We start from the raw sequence: 17,529 nt of genomic DNA, 5'->3' as shown, positions 1-17,529 counted from the left end.
TAAACTTTCAACTTGTAACCTGATAGTAAGGCAAGTATAATGGATGAAATTTAGATATGCCACTTGTTGGAAATAAGTTTTTCCAATAGTTTGAAAACTCCAAATTTCGACGTCACGCGTTCTCACAACATCTTCATTCCAACGTCTGTGAAACGCCGCAACAATGGGACGAAAAAGGGGAGTTGTCTGGAAAGAAAAAGGCGAGAGCTTGCCGCAGACAAGTTGAGACAACCAGTTGCCGAGAAAAGCAAGCAAGGAAGGCGGTTGATGGAAGGGAGAGCGCCCGCGCGATTGTGTGAATTTTTGCCGAGTGTTTTCTGAATTTAGCTCGATAAAAAGTAATTCACAGGGCTGTTTGAGATAACTTATTTTCACGGGACGGCAGTTGCACATTTTTAGTTTTGAGAATCTTTTGAGCTATTTTGAAGTAAGCTATCGCCACAGCTTTTATTATGCTGAATGCATCTTCTAATTTTGTAAACTGACGTTCGTTAACTTTGCCTTATTGGTCTTGTGCAAAGTACCAGTTTTATATATTTTGCTTTTCAGTCTTTAGACATTGTACCGTTAAATTAATATATTTCAGTTTTGTCGTTGGTTCAAAACGTAAAAATAGATTTTGCCATTGAAGCTTCCGTTTAAACCTTACATATTGATTTACAGCCTGTCTTCATTCGAAGCTTGTAAGTTGGTATGTGCGTCGAGTATCGCAGAAATTATTTGTTAAGTACTTGCTGTGCACCTTTTGCTTGTACTGTACCGGACCACATCAAAAGTTGCGGTTTCTGTTTACTCTGGACCGGAATATTTTCATTTTACTGGAAACTTGACGTCAAGTGTTTTTGCTTTTGAAGTAGCAACATTGCTAGACTTTGATCGAAACGGAGATTACGTTGATTGAAAATCTTGATCTAGATAAGAAGAACGCATGAGCAGCGAGAAAGTGTGTTAAGTAGGTCTTACTATTTACAGAAGGGTTTAATATCTTTACCATGGAATTTCGCGTAATACTGGTTTAGAAGCGTACTTGAAGTGTTTAAATATTGCGTGACACGTTTCAGAAACAGTTATCGTCATTTGTGGAATTCATAAATCTCACCCGGCATAGTTTGCGCTGTGATAAAAATTTCCTGGAAAATCAATATCAAAAAGAAAACGATTTTATGTAATATATTTAACAAACAGACGCACGAAGCGATGGAACTTAGCAATGACGAATCGGGCAACCGTCAAGACAGTGTCAAGTATTACGCCAATTCGCCGTTTGACGCGGTCGCGGTGGACAAGGCGACCCAAGTCACAGCTGCGACCATGCTGGCTGTTTTTGGGGTTATCTTTCTCACAGGAGTACTTGGACACTTCTGCGTCGTGTTTTTCATCTCTCGTAGCAGAACGTAAGTTATTGAATTTTCTGTTTAATTGTTATTTGTATACGATGGCGACCAAGTACGGCCTGACCTCGCCTATCACAACAGCGACTGCCCCAGCGGTGATTACGTGTGGCAGTTAATTTTCGGTTAAACAGGATCGTTGACACCCTTCATGCCAGAGCGTACACCATATGTCATCAACTGTACTTTTGTGTCCAAAACTATTAAAACAAATTGACATGGTAAACAAAATAACAAAAACATCAACAACCTAATAACTTTGTCACAGCATTGAATACCAGCAATTTAAACCGTATTTCATGCTTAAAAATTACACATTTACGTATCATGTTATGCGTATTCCAACTGAATGCTGTAGTTAGTGTCGGCGGCAACTGTGTTTGTTCTTGACAGCGCATAAGGCCAATGTTTTCCTGTGGCCTCTCATCCTGTCTGCAAATTAATGTTATTTGAGACATAGTTTAACCAAGAAATTCTAGACTCGCCTCGGCAATGTTGCGAAATAAATCCAGATTATGCGGTCACACAAGCACGCTTGTGTCAAGTAATATATGGCAATGTTTTGGATAAGCTAGGCTGCTTTACCCGTATAATATAACCTGTTATGGATAATAATTACTACTGCTCTGCGGATGTCAACATGCACACACACAACTTAACAGGCACTTAAGCAGAGTGGTTACTTTTGCCAACAATATGTCATTATGACGCAACAATGTATGTTTGCAGACGGACAACGTCTTCTTGTTTTTCTGCTTACGTCATAATCGGCAATCTCACTGCGTCGCATCTGTTGTATTTGACCACGTGTCTGCCTGCCATCGCTTATACGTCACTCATGGAACTGGTCACGCGCGAGTGGATATTCGGTGACGTCACGTGCAGACTTGTACCGTTCCTGGAGGTGGGTTTTATTAAAATTTACAGCTTCACCGATTTCGGGAGTATATTTTACGTTTAGTTCCATGCGTGCAGCTTATTGTATATTACCGTAACGATTATTACCAAATGCTTGTCAAAAATTTTAGTGAATTTTGTCATCTGACTTTTGCAAAGTGCTTCTACTGCGCGTTCGTCCAAACGCTGCACCAGTCGTCGCTGCACGTTTTTTTGTTTATGTCGCTTTCACGTTGCTCTGTTATAACTAGGGCCATTTTTATTTTGACTTTATTTTTATCAAATTTTGACTTTATTTTGACCTAACGAAATTGCTTATTTGTAGAGGCCACAGTTCTTCCTCCAGTTACCCAAACATAACATTTTGTCGATTTCAGACCCAAATGTAATATTTTGTCAAAAAGTCAAGGTGTTTTATGGATTATAAAAAGTGCGTCGTGTTTTTTGGCGATAGATTTAGGTAGCTTGTGTTATTTTGTCCTTGTGAAAAGGGCACTTTGCCTCGATTTTCTCCGCATGGTAAATTCTAATAAACAGCAGATTAAACAATTAATCAGAAAAATCTCGACAAATCTGTCTAACTTTTGCTGAAGACGATTTAGCTTGCTTAGGCATTTTTGTAGCCTAATACGGAATGTCAGTAGGCTATTCCTAAAATCCAAAATGTTGATCTTCGAAAAGACCACGTTTATGAAGAGGAAGTGTTTTATAAGAATTATTTAAATACGCAACAATGAATAAACAATGGACAATTTGCGATAAAAGTTACTGCTGATCCAAGTGGGCATTGTGACTTATTTCCTGTTTTTATGGGTTAATATGGTTTAATTGTGTCGCAGTTCCTGATTTACAATGCTTCCACGAGGATTTTTACAAAATTTACTCTCAAGAAACACAAAAACTTTGTCAAAAGCCATAATTTGACAAATTTTGACTTTATTGAAAATTTTGACTTTATTTTGACCTATAAACTTCTTAGTAACAATCCCCTAGGTGCTGAAAACAACTTTATTCTTTGATTCGTGGTCAGACGAGGTCCTTAAAAAATTTTGACTTTACTGACTTTTGCGGGCCCTAGTTATAACTGCCGCTGCTGTAATCTATCGCCTGTTATTTACATATTTTTTCGAATGAGTTATTCTTCTGACGTTTTCCATATTGTCCCGGTAATTAATTTCAATTGCGCGTTTTCATATAATGAATAATTCAACAATAAGCAGTTTAAATTGATGTGACCTATTTATTATTACGCAACAAAAGAATCGCTTGTGACCTCACAAAGGGCAGCAAGGGGAGTAGGCTGCTGGTGAATTTGTTTATAATGAGTGCTTTCAAACCCGGCATTCGATTGGCCAGCAGTAAACCGCATCCGACGGGATTATTTTGCGTTCCATTCAGTATTGCACGCTGGGCCGTGATGGCGATGTGATGTCGCTCATGAAATCTTTTTCGAGAAAGCGGCCTAGTTCTTATGAATAAGTGTAATTGGACGTCGGTTCATTTGAGGTCAAATTTCTGCCATTGAAATTCGCTCAAGCGCGACCTGCACTAAACCATGTTTATAGAGGGCATCGACATCGCATATAATAAAGAAATTTGGTTGCTACTTCATCGTTTCGCCTCAATGTGTTGTGGTTCGCTTCATATCAATACTTTGAATTCCGATGGTTTGATGCGAACCAATTATGCCGTTGTGCTCGTTCCAGAGCATTTGGTGGTCAACCAAAGTTGTGACGGTGTAAGTTTTCCATTTTCGTTGTGGCGTTTCCACCGCATTATCCGAACATTAGGAGGTCTTTTCCGGTCGTTATTATTACGTAGTTCACGCGTAAATGGTTTTGGTTTTCATATCGAAGCGATTGACGAAAAATGGCTGTGGTTTTTAATAGCAGATTTCTTCAGCGAAATTTTCACTTTATGCCGATAATGGCGAGTAAATGGTCTCGCTATGTAAAACAAATCAAACCCATGGCTTAATTTGTTTATATCATTTCCACTGCGCGGTGTCACTGACCAAATTGCTGTGAAATTTTTTACAGTGATGGTGCATTTAGATTTTAGAGGGCGTTGTTTGACTTTAATTTTTGAATTCCTGTTACAACACGCATGACTAATTGACGTTCCGCTCCATTAGGCACAAATTAAGTAGTATTATTTACGTTTGGTGGTAGTAAGTTAAACAAACAAATCGAACACTTCACTACAGAGATGACAAACAAGTAGTTGAGTAAGATACAGATTTTTGAAGAATTCCATTTTCGTTTTGGTTTGTGTCATTACTTGTGGCCTCGAACCCTTCACCAGGTTCAGGCTGGTGTTTTACTGCCGTCGTTTGATGTTTGTGAAATCTATGACAATTTCTGCGTTCCTTGGGATTCAAAAACCTGTTATTTTCATTTCAAGTGCACGCCCTTTTTATAACCCACAAAAAACTGTAATTTTCTGCAAAAATCCTGTTTTCTGCGGTCACTTTTCCACTGATTTCTTTCACAGGTCCGTGGCCATTGTTTAGTTGATTAATGATGTGTTCTTGGCGTCATTATGAGGTCATAAACCACGGTTAATGATCTTTTTACGACGCCTTTCTACCTCAAGTTTGTACAACACAGCGACGGTCAGTTACGTATTCTCCGCTATCTGCGGTTTAACGGACGTACCGCGCCATTGTGGTTAATTCTGTTCCACTTTTTGATATTTGTTTACATTCATAGATTAACCTTTGTGTAGGCGATATCAAGTGGTCCGGTAATTGGGCATTTTTCCGTCGCTTTCAAAGTGAGCAATTACCTTGCACTGTAAAACAAATCGTGTTTTCTGAGTAGATGAAAATTGCGGTGGTTATGTCGTTAAAAGAAGGTCTTACGGTGATAACGCCTCGCCGTGCGCCATAAACTTACTGTCGCGCGGATGGAAGTTTGAAAATACTGTCGAAATCCTCATTACGCGGATAATTGTGACGAATAGCTTGCATTTGACTTTGTTGGTCTGCTAAGACTTGGCTCGCGACCTCATTATTTTCGTCTAAAAACAAAATCAGTCATATTCAAAAACTCATCACTAGGTGGAGTAAGATTATGAGCTTTTGCGAGTATAATGTAGTTAAATATGGAGAAGATTCCAAATTTTAATGCTTTGATTGGATCATGCAGGTTATTTTGTTTATTGTGCATCGGTGATGATACTGTTCTGTTTTTATATAAAAACTCTTCCTGATCCGAGACTGTATCATGCCCATTTTTCTACCTTGTAGCCTGTATTTATAGAAGAGGTCTTATAACTTAATTTGCCAGACAATCTCGGACAAAAATACAATCGCGATTAAATGCCACTCTACTTCCACTCCATCAAATGCATCATTGATGAGATTGTTCAGATAAAAAAACACAATTACGTCATGGTTTTGAATCACCTTTGTTACGTCAACCCTGAATTATTGCACAACAAAGGCCAGGTTCGGTTGTAAATCAATGAAACTTTCAACGTTTATGGTGTCTTTTGTAAATAACCATAAATCAGACTGCGTAAGAAGGCAATGCGCGTAACCTAAATATCATATCATAGCTTTGGGAATTGCAGCTTACAGTATATTGTTGTGTAATTGTGTACTGATTTACAACAGGCTGAGTGCCAAAGGGCTTTCATGATCTTAAGGCTACGGTATGTTTTGTCCAGTCTTTTTGCCTTTGGTCGTGTTTTTCGTTCACAATATGCATTGTTACTTCTTACTAAGAATCCCTGTGTGCAAAGTCGCATTTGTCCCGTGTGCCTAATTAGCGCTTGGAAAATGAAGACAGATTTTTGCTGATCCATGTGTTGTTTCCCGATCCCAAGCGCTAGAGACCTCTGTCTGACCTCACAGTGTGTCCATTGCAAGCCAAATTGGTTGTCAGGATCTGTTTATCGGGTTAACCTCGGTCAAGTGACGTATTCTTGTTAAGCAGAAAATGAACTGATTACAGCCGACCTAGGCTACATGTCAGAAGATCAATTCTCCTTACGTTTGTCTCATGGGTAGTGTTGCAGCATCATTGCTTATTGTGATGAGTTGGCATGCTGTACATCTGTCGGCCACCGTCATGGATATTGTTTACTACTTGCTTGTTAAATGAAAATTGACTCTTGGGATTTCGTATTGAGGTTGCTGTTGCACGTAAACAGCGCCAAAAAAAGTGGCGCACAGTTGCTGGTAACAACAGAAGATTTATAAAATCTTAAATCCCAGCTGATTTAGCGCATAGTGTGTATATGGATTAGCAAATTTATGCAAACTAAGTCTGCATGTAGGCTTGCCGAAAAAACACACGTTGTATAGATTGTTTAATTTTGTGTTTGCATGTAGTTTATTGGTTGTATTATTTGTTGTATTGTATTGTGTAAGATGTATCATATAGCATCAAGCTCAGCAAAAAGCAAAAATTACTTGATTGAGTAACTTATTCAAGCTTTATGATCACAAGCGTTCTATGCATCCTCTCTAACCGCTTTAACTTTGTCATTTCAGCGCTTTATGCTCGGGGTAACCAGTTTGAGTTTCTGCGCGCTCGCCATTGACCGCTTCCGAAGCGCCGGTCACGTGAACAAAGGATACGAGATCGCGCGCGATTCCTTCTGCAGAGGAGTGTGTAAGATGTTGGTCCTCTGGATCGGCGCATTCCTGCTCGCAACCCCCGAACTCCTGATGGTCGAAACGCGGTCAGTGTCAGTTCCGGTGATCGAGAATAACCAGGGCGATGGGAAGTCCCTCTTCGCCCAGCTGGGACTACAAGGTGACCAGACAATCACACCGGACCGGTACTGGACTTTCCGAGCAACGTTCCAGAACAATATGGAACCGGAAGTTTCCGAGCTGTCACGAAGCAAGAGATTGTCTGACTTCTTCTCCGGGCCATCCGAACCCGGACATCTCGTCGGTCCCCTTTCGGTGGAAAGTTTTTCTTCAAACGGCACGCTCTACGTCCGGTACAAAGAGTGCGGGTTCGGCACTTCGTCATGGGACAAATCATTTCCACCTGTTGTCCTCGCCTTCATCAAGAGTTACTCGGCCTTTAAGCACTGGTGGTTTCTCGCCTTCTATTTTTGCCTTCCCGCCTTTTTTAGTCTCTTCTTCGCGTTTCTAGTCGCGCTACGTCTTACCGCCGCGGTTCGTGACGTCACGAATACGTCAATCAACTGCACGGGTAGTTATTACGTCACAAACAATGGCATCGACGGGGGAACGTTGACAAGCCAGCGCGAGATGGACCGGACCGTTTTGTCAGACGGGCCGGGATACAGAACGGACAGTCTTCTTAGCAGCAGGACACACGCGAGCGACGTGCACTATCAGTTTAGGACGGGACAATCACTTGACCGCCAGTTTACTCAGTCCCCAAGCAGCCAGTACCAGTCCCGACTCTCCCCTGTACTTTCTAATGAAGAATTGTCAAACATTCCCAGTCCAGTGGGTATGTTGTCGAACGGAAGTCTTCGAACCATTGGGTCAGTCGGTCGAACCAGCGAAGTTTCCCCTTTGTCCCCATTGGCCCCCTCGCTTGCCTGCGCTTCCGGGGTATCCGTGCTATCATTGGCTGCCTCAAACGTCCACGGGGGTACGCTGGGTACGTCATCACTCCCCCCTCACGGGCACAGAAGGGGCATCAAGAGAAGAAGTAGCAGGGCTCTAAAAACAACGCTTGCGACCGCGTCGCGAGAGCGTTCGCTGAACGCCCTTCTTGTTTCCTTTGTTCTCGCTTTCACGTTGACCCAGTTGCCCTTACTCGTTGTCTCCACCTTGCGAGCGGAAACAAGTGTGATGGACTGGTTAGAAATCCGCTACAGGACGCTAGTGGACGACCTGTGCCTGTATCTCTCCATTATCACTTACACGATTAATCCATTTGTTATGTTTATTTCTTATAAATTGTACAGGAAATTTTTGGCCAATCGTTGTTGTCGTTGCTGAACATTTCGCTTTTTGAACTATGCGCTGTTTTTTGATCACAAGTTATTTATTTTTACCGCTTTATTAATGATAATAAATTATCGAGCAAATCGTAATTTTCAATACTTTGATTTATTGTTTACGTCAGGAACTATTGTTGAAATTTGTACCTTATTCCAGATGAAAATTCAGTTTCATTTATGTCAATCGTTGCTTAATTAAAATGCTTATTGCGTCACTGGCAATCTAAGTCTTTGTTTTTGTGAGCTTTTGACTATGAAATATAAACTTGTGGAACGATGTTGCCTTCATTGATTTTGCAGAAGTGTTTGCTATGGCAACCACTGCTTACCTTGCAGCTGTTAGAGGCATATATGGCAAGAAGAAATAAAAGCTGGAATTCAAAGTATATTTCTTGAGCGCAAGAATTTCAAAAAGAACTGAGATAGAATACAATCCCATAAAGTAGACGAACAATGAAATATTAAAAAGACAAGAAAATAATCAACCGAGCACAACAGCAAATACATGACCCAAATCTTTACCCGACTGGAAAACTTTCAATTGATAGTCTCCAACGACAGCATGGCCGATTAGCAGGAATTTTCGACTAAGATATGACATTAATCACCTTTAAACCCACAGTTACTGAACCAAAGCAAGGATTTGTTACTAAATGTACATTTTAGACAAACGTCAAGAGATGCCTTTTTCGATGCCTCTGATTTGGCCTGTGCAGATATAACAGAGCTTAAAGCCAAAATTATGAATAGCATTTAAAATGAGGTGGTTTTCAAATCATTTGAGGGACCCGCTTCGTCACCAGTTGGTCGGTTTACGTTTGCATACATACTTTCCGTAAGCATGCACTTTATCTGTAAAGTAAGTAGTTTAAGACATAACATTCCCAAATTAAATGGTATCGTGAAACAAAGTAAACATATTTTAGAATCGGTAAAGGTTTAACCAACGGTTATCTTGGATTTTTAGAGCTGGGAAAATTTATCCGGCTAATAGCTGATGACGGCAAAAAGCTTTTGGTGACAAAAGAATTTGTTAACCATTGACCGAAAACATACCGACTTACCCAGGCAAAAAAAGCAGCCGCTCCTTTACTTGAATCCTGAACCGCTTGAATATCGAGATCCCCGAGAATTTTTTGTACTTCTTCCCGGATTTCAGGAGTGATATCTCCGGGAGCTCGACGTCGTACTCTCCTTGTTATCGACTGCTTACCCAACTTTCCGACCGCGGTTTGGACATCCACCCAATTCTAAAAATAACAGGATGTTTTCAAGACTTATCGCTGATCAAAACTAAAAATCTACAAAGTAAAAATCCAATTCAAGAGTACTTAGTGTGCTACGGTATCACGATCTTTATCTTCGGATGACAACCCCTTTATCAGAATACAGTATTACCGTGACATTTTTCCTCTGATCTCCTAGCAGGACCAGGGCAGCAACCATCACCGTGTGTACCCCGGACGGAGGGGTGGGGTAGCGGTTGATCTCCAAGATAAGGGAGCGATCCATCCCTGCGATTGATTCGCGAAGTCGCTTCAATTCGCGTAAATGGAAAAGAAGATCCTTTGCCTTCAAGTAATCGAATCCTAGCTCTTCGACGTAACTGTATAACAAACAAACGGTTTTTTAACAAAGCTCAAATAAAAACGTTTTATGGATACCTAAGCAATGGAATGTTTCTGCGAAATTCATCAATGTTAGTGTTATCCGTGACATCATCAAAAAACTATTCCAAACGATATCCATCGATGTTAGGATCTGTTTGGCTTCTTACGACATCAAGTGTTTGTAATACAGTAGAAGGTAAAGAGACCATGAGTATAAAACGACCACAATGTAATAAATGTATAAGTATAATGTATAATGTGTGCAACCATTTTCGGCGTTTTTTGTGCCTTAATTCAATGAATGACACTTAGTCTCATCTCTTAGCGGCTAATTCTTACCCTCCGTAGTCAGCTTCATCAATCGCGCTTTCCAGATTTAGAATGTCCCTGCGGTCCACAGCATCAAGGAGCGTTTCACGCAAGCGGTCGAGAACCAATTCATCATACAGTTCCTCCGCTTTGGAATAAAGCGGGATATCACCTGCTTCGTATCCGCTGTTTTCGCATTCCATCAGCGCTTCCTGCAATTGTTCTATATCTCGTGCGTTAATCGCGTTCTCCAGGCCGCGATCCAGAGCTTCTATGTCTCCTTTCCTCCGAGCTTCTTCCCGCTTTTGCTTCTTTTCCAACTTCTTCTGCTTCTTTTCTAATTTGATTAGTTTTTTAAGTCTGCGCTCCGCTTTTTCCAGCAACGGCGCGTGTCCGGAAACTTTTGCTTCCTTGAAATCCTCAATGGCCAACGTCAGTTGAGGAATATTCCGGGATTTTAGAGCAGCTGTTAAGTCTGCCAGGCGGTTTGTCGGATTCAAAAATTCGCGTAAGTCTTTCGGATTTTCGAGTTCGCTTGAATCTATAAAAGGAGCTTCTTCGGCTTGTGCCAGTGCACTGTTCAGCTGGAAGAAATCTCGCGCGTTTATCGCTGCATCCAGTCTCTTCCGCGCTTTTGTCGTCTCATTCACTTTGATGCTTAAGTCGTCTGCACTGACTTGAGCTTTGCTCAGCAACTCTTCATCTTCTTTGTTGAAGACTCCTTCGAACTCCTCGGCGGCAGTTTTCAATTTCTTCATAGACTCGATCCCCTCCTTCAGTGGAGAGAGATTTTCTGAAAGAAGAGGAAGTAAGAGGTTCGGTTTTACAACATCAATCTCATCTTTGATTGCGTGTTTCTGCTTCAATTCGTGAAGGACTGAGCGAGATTCGTCTAAGACTCTCGAATCGTCCCCCGTCATCTTAAAGTCTTCCATCACTGACAATTCCGCCATCTGCTCAATTAAATCGGCCACTTGAGGAATATTTTCTGCTTTTGCCATCCGTGGGATGGCGCTCTTGATCCTTTCCATTCGGGTTCGGTAATCCACTTGACCTTTTATCGATTCGAGTTCCGCTTTCGCACGAAGAAGAACCGCTTCATCTACGTCTTCTCCTGTTGATGCGAGGCTCTCCAGAGCTGTACAAGAACAAGTTCATTGTGAGATGAAGACGAGATGAAGAAAAACGTTTTGTTCCAGAAAGAAATGCTACATGTTAAAAGTTAAAAGTGAAGGACAGGGGTTACGCTTATATAATGAAGTAACTCTAAAAACTTTCAGGCTAAAGCTACAGTAATTTTAGTCGTCTGGCATTTCCAGAACCAAGCAAATGTGCCGATCATTTCAATATCCATTTTAAACAGATTTTTTTCTGTTGACCATGTGGGAAATTTATCTGTGTTTTCGTTGCATAGCATTTAGAGCGTTTTGTGATTCGTTTGTTTCATTTTTACCAAGTACCAGAGTTTTGTGTTTGGTTGATCAGCACAGTTTTCAAACCTCTTATCATCCCCTCCATCACAACCACATCACCGACGTTGATAGCATTCTGCAACCTCCACATAGCGTCGCTCTTTGCTCTCTGCTTTCTCTCCTTTTCGCGAAGTTCCTGCAGTAATTCGTCGGCCTTTGCCACGTCTCCCGTTTTATCCACTAGCTGGAGCCCCGGAGTCCTGAAAAGCAAATTCACACTCGGTCACTTCATCATTTGGTTGTAGTCTTATTATTAAATTATTTAGAAGGTTATAAAGGAATGGAGGTTCGTGACTACGTAATACGAAGTATCACGTCATGATCATGTCACAAACACGTCAATTTTGAAGACGATAAAAATAGATGTTTTAAGAAGTCGATCACGGCATCAAAAGCAAAAGAAGACAAACCTGAAGATGGCAATTGCTTCGAGAAGTTTTGTTGAATCCCGAAGTACCATGAGCTCCCTCATCTGGCGCAGAAGTTGATCCTCTCGCTCCACCAGCTTCAAAAGCTTCTCTCCATCCCGAATCTCTTTCTCGTCGACGCCGTACTGGGAACATTCCCGAAGCGCATCTTTCAAATCCGCGGCATTCCGCTCTTGAGAAGCGTCGAGAAGCTTGTGCGACGCGACGTCGCGATTTTTCGACAGTTTCTCCTCTATCTCCTGCAGAGTTCTGTGAAAGTTGGGAGCGGTAAGAGCTGGGACTGGATTCTTAAAGAAATATTCCGTGTAGCTAAGATATTTGTTAAAAGAAAACAAAAGATACCAAGCAAATATTTATTTTAAAAACGATAGTTGTGAAACAATTATTTTACTTTGTTTGTAAAAACTACTTCACTCTGTTAATAGTTGTTAGTTCATAATACTCATAAGTCATAATTGTTAGTTCATTACTTGCTAGTGCTGGATTGTCACTTTTGTTTTCTTCTCGTTTTCAAAAAAACTCTTGGTTCTTTTATATTAAATATAGTTTTTACCTTTGCCCTTTGACCATGTCCAAGTCGTCCTTTGCAATTCCTGCATTTGTCATTTGTAACATCGCTGTTTTGATGCTCGGGACGTCCTTTCTCATTATTGCGTCACCTAGACTTTTCCTCAGTTCGACTTCCGTCCTTCCTTTCAGCAAGGTGTCGCGCCTGAGCTCATCGAGCATGCTTTTCGCTGTAGCGTATTCTCCTATCTCGGTGGCGTAGTTGGCAGGAAGAGCAAGGTTACTTGAATAGAAATCATACAATGCATTTGTAAGCTTTGCTAAAATTCTTTGTATAAGTGGAAAGTTTAAGGGAATTTCGCTAAAGTCTGACCACCAATGAAAACAACTATGGAGCAGTTGACACAGCTTGCCTTCAGGAGGTCAGTTGTACTTAATAAATTCTAAAGTTATGAATTAATTGAAGAGTTATTGCTATATGGCATGATGGTATGGTAATCTTTATCTACGAACGGAGGAAAGCCTTAGCTCGACTTAAACGCGCAGTAATTTAAGTGATGAATTCTGTTATGAAGAACAATGATGGACAGTTTCTGTGATGAAGACATAAGTTAAAATGTCAACCAACTTGAATTTTTCGACAGCGCTGGAGAGCGTCATTTCTTTCCCGTCGATAGCTGCCTCCCGGAGATCGTCCTTCACATCCGAAACCTCTCGAAGAAGCTCTTCACTCTTCCTGTAGGTCCCAGTTTCATCTTTGATACCTATCTCATCGTATCTCGACATAAACTCCTCCATTGAGTTTAGATCTTTTTGTTGCAGAGCGTCCTGTAGACCGGACAAGGTCCTTTTCCAGACGTTTAATCTGATGAACAGAAAAACTGCGTTAATTTTCGGCTCTAGGTGCAAGGCAAAAGGTCGGCAAGGTTTCTCCATTCAGTGTTTTCTTATTGTCAAAACCCGCAGTGATTTTAGACACAGAATGAGAGAATGCCCAAATAATGTCAAGAATTCATTGGCTATAGCAGAGTTATTACAGAGGACTCGATGTAACGACGTAAAATGGACGAACCTCTAAATTTTAAACGAATGTATTTTTTAACCTGGTAGGTTGGCAGCTGCAAGCTTCCGACATAGCAGAAACATGGAAGCAGATTAATAAGACAGTAATGTTGCTGTAATTATTTGCCTCACTTTGTTGTATACAACAAGTATTACAAACCCCTAATACTGTAGTTGTGATAATGCCGTTCATGACAGAATAATAACTTAAGAATCATCTCATGACCCTCTCACTTAGTTTCTGCCTGAGCAATCAAACTCTCTTCCACAGCAAAAATTCCCGACGAACGAGCTTGCTTGATTGCGAATTCTAGGACGCTTATATTGCCCATCAACATCGCATCCTTCAGCGTTCCCTCTCTCTCCATCGTCATCTTCCAGGTTTCCAAGGTGATTGTTTCCTTAGCAACGGAGAGAAACCAAAAGTTAAAGCACGTCGGGAGATTTTTGTTTTGACGTCGAGATCAAAACTGTAATTTTTGTCACCTCGTTGTTTGGAGACGAGGAAAATGACGTGCCAGCGTCGACGCGTTCTACGTCATACGAAGCTGGGGATCTACCGCAACACTTCTTCCACAAGTTAGGCTTCCGACACCAAAGAATGATGACTATAATCAGAGCTAGCAGCAAGATTCCCAAGATCGCTGCAAGTACGAAGAGCAGTATGTCTGTCCCTGCGGCAGCCACCGCCCCGCCAGCGCCAGTAGTGGTTGTTGTGGTATCTACTGCTGTTGTAGGCGTCGGCGTGGTGTCATCAGTTGTCTCTGCACAAATTCAACGTTAGTTGGTTGGCAAAAGGTTTTTGTGAACAAACGGCAACCAACGTAGCCAGCTATAAGCGAAGTAGATAACTAGGTAGACTTAAGCTAGCTATAATTACTGGACCAGGCAGCCACGTAGATAGCTATAAGCGTGATATAAGATCGGTCAGTTACCGGTTGTTTCGCTAGTGGTTATATCCGGTATAGTTTCTGTTGTTCCTGAATAGACATATTCAAGATTTCACCGGTCGGAATTAGCTGAGATCACTTTGATTATTTTAATTTTATTTCATAAAAATTTTTTAAAGAAGAAGAATTTTTGAAAGCTGCTTCGGGGCTCTAACGTCAAACGCCTTCCATAGTTCATTTTTTTTGCAAATTCAAGTTGTTTCACATGTTTTGGTATTCTTGCTAAATCATTATTCATTATTTTTCATTCTTTATTTGCGGCGGACTGTTGCTACTGCCAGCAATTTCAGAACATTTTCCGTCTTTCACCGTCACAATGGACTCTACGTCATAATAAAGCAGTCATTACCATCTGTAGTTGAGGTAGCTGGAGTGGTCTCTTCCGTTGTAGCATCTGGCTGGGTTGTATCGTCCGTCGTCATGGCTGTTGTTTCTATCAAAATTATAGGACTTGTGTCTATACGTGTTGTGATTAACTTAACTTTTGTCAAGAATAAAAACCGATAAACGCCAAAGATGATAACCATCAAGTCTGCCATCAAGTGGCCATGGGATTCGTCCAATGGGGTAGCATGAAATTACATAGGACGATGGGTATGAAATTTATTCTAGGTGCCACGAACAGTGGTTTTTAACACACTGAGATTGAACAAACCATTTTGGCTAGGAAGTTTCATTATGATTATTTCTTTATCTTTGTTCTTTTTCCTGCACATGTGGGGATGTTCAATATTATTGACATGTAACTGAAACCGCATAGCTCTAACGTTAGAAAATAGGAACATTCTGAACTTTAAACCCATCTACGGGCATCCATATTAGTGTCAGACTTGCAGGTTGGGCAGTGGACGTGATATAATGTACCTTCTATTGATAAAATCAGTTATTTCATGGGGTAGGATTAGGATGGGGCGGTCAAAAACTGGGATTGAAATGGGACAGAAAAAAAGTGTCGCGTGGACAACCTTGATGGTAATAGCCCGAGTATTACTCGCACAATAATCCATCAGGATATCACCTTACACGGTATACGCTATCGGAGAACAAAGCTTAGCTTGGGTCGAACTGATCCGCTGAGCTGAGCTGGAAATGCTAGTTTTGGGGAATTTATTGTAGATTTTTTCCCATTACATCCGCTTCCGCAAATTGATCAACTATAGTTCTACCTGTATCATTGAAGTCTGCCGTCGTATTTTCTGCTGCCAAACTGGTAGTTGCTGCGGCATTTGTGGTCCCTTGGTTTATAGTTGACGTAGTCATCTCCGAGGTTGTCGTTTCATTGTCTTGAAACGCGGCAGTCATTGTGACGTCACCTTGGGAAGAGGAAGTCGTTGCCTCTACACCCGCAGTGCTATTAGCTAATTCTGTAGTTTCGCTTGCAGTGCTAGTTGTATCTTGCTCCACAGTGGTGATTGAAGTTGTGTTTATGTCGGTCATTGTAGTTTCATCTGCGGTAGAGTTATCGGGTGTCGTTGTGTCAGCAGACATGGCTGTGGCAGTAACAGTTGTATCAATTGCCATAGTTGCGGTAACAGCGGTTGTATTCACATCCATTGCCGTTGTGGTCGTGTTCGAATCCATCGTAGTTGCAGTATCAGTAAAATCCATGACATCTGTAGTGGCGTTCGACTCCACCGCCGATGTTGTGTCGACGTCTTCTGCTGATGCGGCCGTGGTGGCGTTAACATCAGTCGCTGTGATCGCGGTTGTAACATCGGTAGCGTTAACATCAGTCGCTGTCATCGCGGTTGTAACATCGGTGCCGTTTGTGTCTGACAGAAATAAAAAAAATCTAATAAATTTGAATCGTTCACTATATGCTATGAAAGACATATTCTCATATCATTTTTTTATTTAACATTTACGTGAGTTGAACAAGGGCAAGCTCAACGTGACCATCAATGCTTCATTTTGTTGAACAGAGCCAAGCCACCTTTAAGACTTGCTGTTGTTGCGCAACTCCTACGTTCAATGAGATTACAAACTAATGCATCCAATGCATTACCTCTTTTGTGTCTTGAAAGGACGAGCTTCAGAGGCTTCGCTCGGTGTTTCTGCTTTTCAGGGAAGTTAGAAAAAGACTTTTCCGTTTGTTCGTTACTCGTCGACAAGGTTTCGACGCGTTTTCGAGCAGAAACATTTCTCTCAAAACTCTGCGTAAAAGCAACAACGACCACGATGGCGACTGCCACCACGATGCAGAAGAACCCGAAGAGATGAAAATTGGTGAAACGTTTTACATTTCTCCGCACCGGCTCCGCCCATAACCTTTCCGATAAGTACGGATGCTTATCCGAAACAAACGAACGGATCTGAGTCCCGGACCGCCGAGTTAACATTGTACCTGTTTCTCTTTACTGTTCGTGGAAGGCTGGTGTAATTCCATTTTAAACAACAACAGTTGTTGCTATCACATTGGCCGTGTTTTTGACAATCTCAAATGATCTTAATCTGTATGAAACAAGGTACTACGACACCTTATCGAAAGACACTTTATCGAAAGACACTTTATCGAACGACACCTGATCGAAACGACAGCTGATCGAAAGACACTTTATCGAACGACAGTTAATCGAGCCGACAGTTGATCGAAAGACACTTTATCGAAACGACAGCTGATCGAACGACATTTTATCGAACCGACAGTTAATCAAGACGACAGTTGATCGAACGACACTTTATCGAACCGACAGTTCAAGCAAGATTTTAGCGTGTTTCTCAAACATTGGAACAATGAGCCATTGTGATGTGCGGTCTTTGTAATGGTGTGCATTAATGAATTGTGATGTATATATCATAAAGTTGACGATTTATATTTTATATCTATATTTTATATTTGTATCATAAAGTGTTCGATTTCGCATGGCGGCCGGCCCGCCCACATATTAATAAGATATCACAAGAATACGCACGAGAATTACTAAGTACGAGATTGTCTGTACAGTAGACTAGACTAGTCA

General features: G+C 41.2%; 2 protein-coding genes across 2 annotated transcripts; one reads left to right on the top strand and one right to left on the bottom strand.

Annotated features, from left to right (window-relative positions):
* The first annotated feature begins 223 nt into the window (after positions 1-223).
* On the top strand, positions 224-8,508 carry LOC143460739 (uncharacterized). Its single transcript, XM_076958351.1, has 4 exons — positions 224-952; positions 1,186-1,394; positions 2,121-2,295; positions 6,790-8,508. The coding sequence occupies exons 2-4, from the start codon at positions 1,198-1,200 to the stop codon at positions 8,227-8,229; spliced, it is 1,812 nt and encodes a 603-aa protein (XP_076814466.1). The 5' UTR covers positions 224-952; positions 1,186-1,197; the 3' UTR covers positions 8,230-8,508.
* Positions 8,509-8,602: 94 nt separating this feature from the next.
* LOC143460560 (uncharacterized) lies at positions 8,603-17,207 on the bottom strand. Its single transcript, XM_076958130.1, has 13 exons — positions 16,575-17,207; positions 15,736-16,341; positions 14,919-15,002; positions 14,106-14,383; positions 13,854-14,020; positions 13,186-13,422; positions 12,604-12,840; positions 12,033-12,299; positions 11,650-11,822; positions 10,181-11,288; positions 9,630-9,837; positions 9,296-9,481; positions 8,603-9,083 (listed from the first exon to the last, which is right to left on the bottom strand). Exons 1-13 carry the CDS (start codon positions 16,906-16,908, stop codon positions 8,985-8,987), a joined length of 3,984 nt encoding a protein of 1,327 aa, XP_076814245.1. The 5' UTR covers positions 16,909-17,207; the 3' UTR covers positions 8,603-8,984.
* Between the last annotated feature and the right edge of the window lie 322 nt (positions 17,208-17,529).

Source organism: Clavelina lepadiformis, chromosome 5, assembly GCF_947623445.1.
Source record: "Clavelina lepadiformis chromosome 5, kaClaLepa1.1, whole genome shotgun sequence".
In the NCBI taxonomy this organism is placed as follows: domain Eukaryota; kingdom Metazoa; phylum Chordata; class Ascidiacea; order Aplousobranchia; family Clavelinidae; genus Clavelina; species Clavelina lepadiformis.
The sequence above is the reverse complement of the archived record's forward strand: the minus strand, read 5'-3'. Positions and strand labels throughout refer to the sequence as shown.

Coding starts and splice junctions, on each gene's coding strand:
- LOC143460560 (XM_076958130.1), bottom strand. CDS start 16,908: ATGTTAACTCGGCGGTCCGGGACTCAGATCCGTTCGTTTGTTTCGGAT. Junction 14,021..14,105: donor CCTCGTCTCCAAACAACGAG/GTGACAAAAATT, acceptor TCCGTTGCTAAG/GAAACAATCACCTTGGAAAC. Junction 9,838..10,180: donor GATGAAGCTGACTACGGAGG/GTAAGAATTAGC, acceptor TTTGTTATACAG/TTACGTCGAAGAGCTAGGAT.
- LOC143460739 (XM_076958351.1), top strand. CDS start 1,198: ATGGAACTTAGCAATGACGAATCGGGCAACCGTCAAGACAGTGTCAAG. Junction 1,395..2,120: donor TTCATCTCTCGTAGCAGAAC/GTAAGTTATTGA, acceptor GTATGTTTGCAG/ACGGACAACGTCTTCTTGTT. Junction 2,296..6,789: donor GACTTGTACCGTTCCTGGAG/GTGGGTTTTATT, acceptor TTGTCATTTCAG/CGCTTTATGCTCGGGGTAAC.